This window comes from Phoxinus phoxinus (assembly GCF_949152265.1).
Source record: "Phoxinus phoxinus genome assembly, chromosome: 22".
NCBI classification, from domain to species: domain Eukaryota; kingdom Metazoa; phylum Chordata; class Actinopteri; order Cypriniformes; family Leuciscidae; genus Phoxinus; species Phoxinus phoxinus.
In genome coordinates, this window is record NC_136897.1 from 28,716,425 (window position 1) to 28,719,792 (window position 3,368).

The 3,368-nt window shown below is 40.0% G+C and overlaps 1 protein-coding gene across 11 annotated transcripts in view; it reads right to left on the minus strand.

The window, feature by feature from the left end:
• The window catches only part of mafgb (v-maf avian musculoaponeurotic fibrosarcoma oncogene homolog Gb), a 24,128-nt gene extending 21,643 nt beyond the window's left edge, over positions 1–2,485 (minus strand). For 3 of the 11 annotated variants that reach the window (XM_079597887.1, XM_079597884.1, XM_079597886.1), the window contains exon 1: positions 2,277–2,406. Coding sequence is in view for 2 of the 11 variants with exons in the window: in XM_079597880.1 (XP_079454006.1) it covers positions 2,277–2,445 (169 nt within the window). In the remaining 9 variants the exon portion in view is untranslated. Of the gene's footprint in view, positions 1–1,086; positions 1,216–2,276 lie in introns of those variants that run through there. The other 8 variants (XM_079597880.1, XM_079597883.1, XM_079597889.1 and 5 more) reach the window with 6 other exon arrangements.
• Positions 2,486–3,368: the final 883 nt, after the last annotated feature.

Here is a 3,368-nt window from a genome sequence, read left to right on the forward strand (position 1 = left end):
TTTAAAAACAAAATGTACAAGAACAAACAGTGTGTAAAGCAAAAGCAGCAGATATGCGTGTATCCGAAATAATAATGATCATAATACCTTTCATGCTATTATGATTATGCATGATAAAAGAAAAAAAGACCCATTCGAAATGCATGCTATATTAATATATCGCTGCAAATGAATGTAAACGCGCCTGATAAAGCCGTCAATCAAACGCGCGCTGGTGTTATTGATGCACGCGCTCTCCGTGCCTCGAAAGCTACAGCCGGTTCGCGCGCTCCGATGTGCCGTGTTGCCATGACGCCCCGGTGCCCGGGCTCACTCACGTCAAACAAATACCAGCGATTGATGAATCAGCATCTTCCTCATCCGCTCAAACGCACATTAATAACGCTGATATGATGATTCTCTGATGTAAAATCACGCGGATATGATGATTCCGGGTGCGCGCGCGCGGTAACGGAATTCAACAAATGCTCCACAAAACTAGTTTCCCCACACAGCATAAAACCATATGCCAAGATAAACAAAGATAATATTCTTTGAAGTACCATATATCATGCAGTACCAATGTATATTGTTTACAAGTCCCGGGCTACTTTTTCTAACGTTTTCCAACCAAATCCAAAATGCGTTTTATTGTCTCAGCAAATACAACTTTCAAAACTAACGGTCACATAATGTTTAAATAAATGATATTCCCGCGTTTTATTTTTTAACTGTTTTAACACCCTTTTTAAAAAAATGCCGTTTTTAACGACATTCAGAAACCGTTTTTATGACTTAACGGAAACGTTAGCCAAACGTTCCTAAATCATATTTTCTTATCTATGGTCTCAAAAACCCTAGTGTGTTCCCTACCTAGGGCTCGTAAACACGCCGGAACGGCTTGAAACGAGACGGATAACGTTACCCGTGTGAAACAATATCAATGTAGGCGAGTAAAATACCAGGACACCAGCATACAACAAAAGTACTACGGTATTAACACCTGATAACATAGTACTTTTACTAAGGGTGTAAACCTGTGGAAATAATTCCCTCATCTCGCGTAGAATCGCGTTAGACAGACGCGTGTGAAGAGAGAGAACGCACCTCGAACCCGGACGATCCGTGTCCAGCGCAGAGTTCTGATGAACCAGCAGGTTCCGGTTATTCAGATCCCGATCCGCGAGTGTGTTGCTGTGTAACCTCTGCCTGACACACACACACACACACACACACACACACACACTCCCTCCCTCTCTCTCTCTCTCTAAATATAACACAAGCCGAATCCCGCTGATTTCTGCAAATGTTTCAAATCGAAGCGACGATCAGTACCGATCCGAGCCGGTGATTGACCACAGATTAGGGTGTGAGAGTGTGTATCGATGAGCCCTTTGTCTGGTCGCTGTCATCATGGCTGTGTGTGTGTGTGTGTGTGTGTGTGTGTGTGTGTGTGTGTGTGTGTGTGTGTGTGTGTGGCGGGTTTTAAGCGGAATGACCCGATCGTGATGATTCAGCACGGCGAGCCCTTTAAAACGCGCGTCCCGCGTGTCACGCGCGCACATATGAGCATATGAACACTGATAGTTATGAAATAGTAAACAATACACATATTAATAAATTATTATAATATTAACACTGTTTTATAAATATATAGGGTAATTATATGTAGTTCAATATAACGGGAAATTACATATTCATAACTATAAATAGTTCTACAGATCACGTAGTTTATTAATGTGTGACTGACTTTTTTTTTTAAATCGCTGATATCGTTTTTTTACAATGATATCATAGTTTTATAATCCATTTGTAAACAATTTAAAGTTATGAATTACATATTCAAATGGTTTATGAATTACATATTCATAACTATAAATTGGTAAGTAGTATAACATCCACTTATAATCAATGCATAATACTGTGATGCTGCAAAAAAAGAAACCAAAAAGCAAAGCACAGATATAATAGCATGTTTTAAACTTTTTAAATACAAATAACTTTTATTCTATTCCCTTTTTTTCAATTAAATTATTTTAATTAATACTTATTATTAATATTAGGCTATAGAATTAATAATAATAACACTGCTCTTTTTTTGGTGCCATTATAATGAATGCTCTTTATTTAATTTGCAAATGGTTCATGTTCTGCACTAAAAAAAGAAACTGACATACACATTCACACGCACGCGCGCACGCACACACACACACAGTGTCGTGCACACTCAGCAAAACAGGTCTGAGCTGAGCGACTCTCGTCCCCGTTATAAACACATTTAACCACGACACGCTTACCGAACGCGTCCGGGAACGTCTCGAGCTGCAGATTACGGTGTCCGGTGGAAACGGGGAGAATCCGGCGGGAGTTTCTCGCTGTTGTCGGCGAATTTGAGACCGTGTTGATCCTCTTTCTCTCGCGCTGGAGCCAGACGTCATATGATTCGGCTTGGTCACGTGGTTTCATTCATGAAGGACCTACGCAACGGCAGCGCGACTCTTAAAGGAACACGCGCGTGCTGAGCGCTCATAAACAGTAAAAGAGCATACATGTAGTCTACTGCATTTTAATAAATCATAACAAAATAAATAAAAACAATAAAGGTCAATAAACACAACATCTTTAGAAATAGTACTGAGAATGTTACGTATTTTAAACACAAAGCACAACTGCGCATTGTCTGCGTGTCTGAGCAGGTGATGCATTTGAATTTAACTTACTTTGCGACTGTTCAAAAGTATGTTGTATATAGTATAAATGTGTGTATGCAGGAATGAAATTCGGATTTAGTACATCCGCCATGTTGTCACTATCACGTGATCCACCGCGTCGCTTCACTTGCATTCATAAATAGGCCTACTTTCCGTGGGCAGCTAATGATAGTGATAATGTGAATCCTCATGTTCTCATAGCATTGAATTAATAATAAAAAAATAATAATAAAAATTCCCATGGCCTCATGGGATAGTAAATTATCCATCGAATGCGCACTTCAGAATCTCGCCGGAAGTAGTGTATTTTTCGCATACTAAGTGTAAATGTTAAACTCAGGTGAAGCTGCATTGACTTGTTTCTGTTCACATTAGAGGAAGCTGATGTGATGATTCACTGCGGTTTAGAAGATCCGTCAGAACCAGAGCCGTCTTCCTCTTTCTCTCTGCATTCGCCAGCTGTACAGCAATGATAAAACAGATCTGTTCAAACACACACTTCTCTGTTCACACACCTTCCCAGAAGCTCTTTTCAGAGAATATCAGTGCTGCGGAAGCTAGACATAAAGAGCTGAAATACATCTGCAACACATAAGGTGGAGTTGAGCAAATATCTGGATGGATTTGTGGCATCTTGACACACATCTAGTGGACACACATCTAGTGGACACACATCTA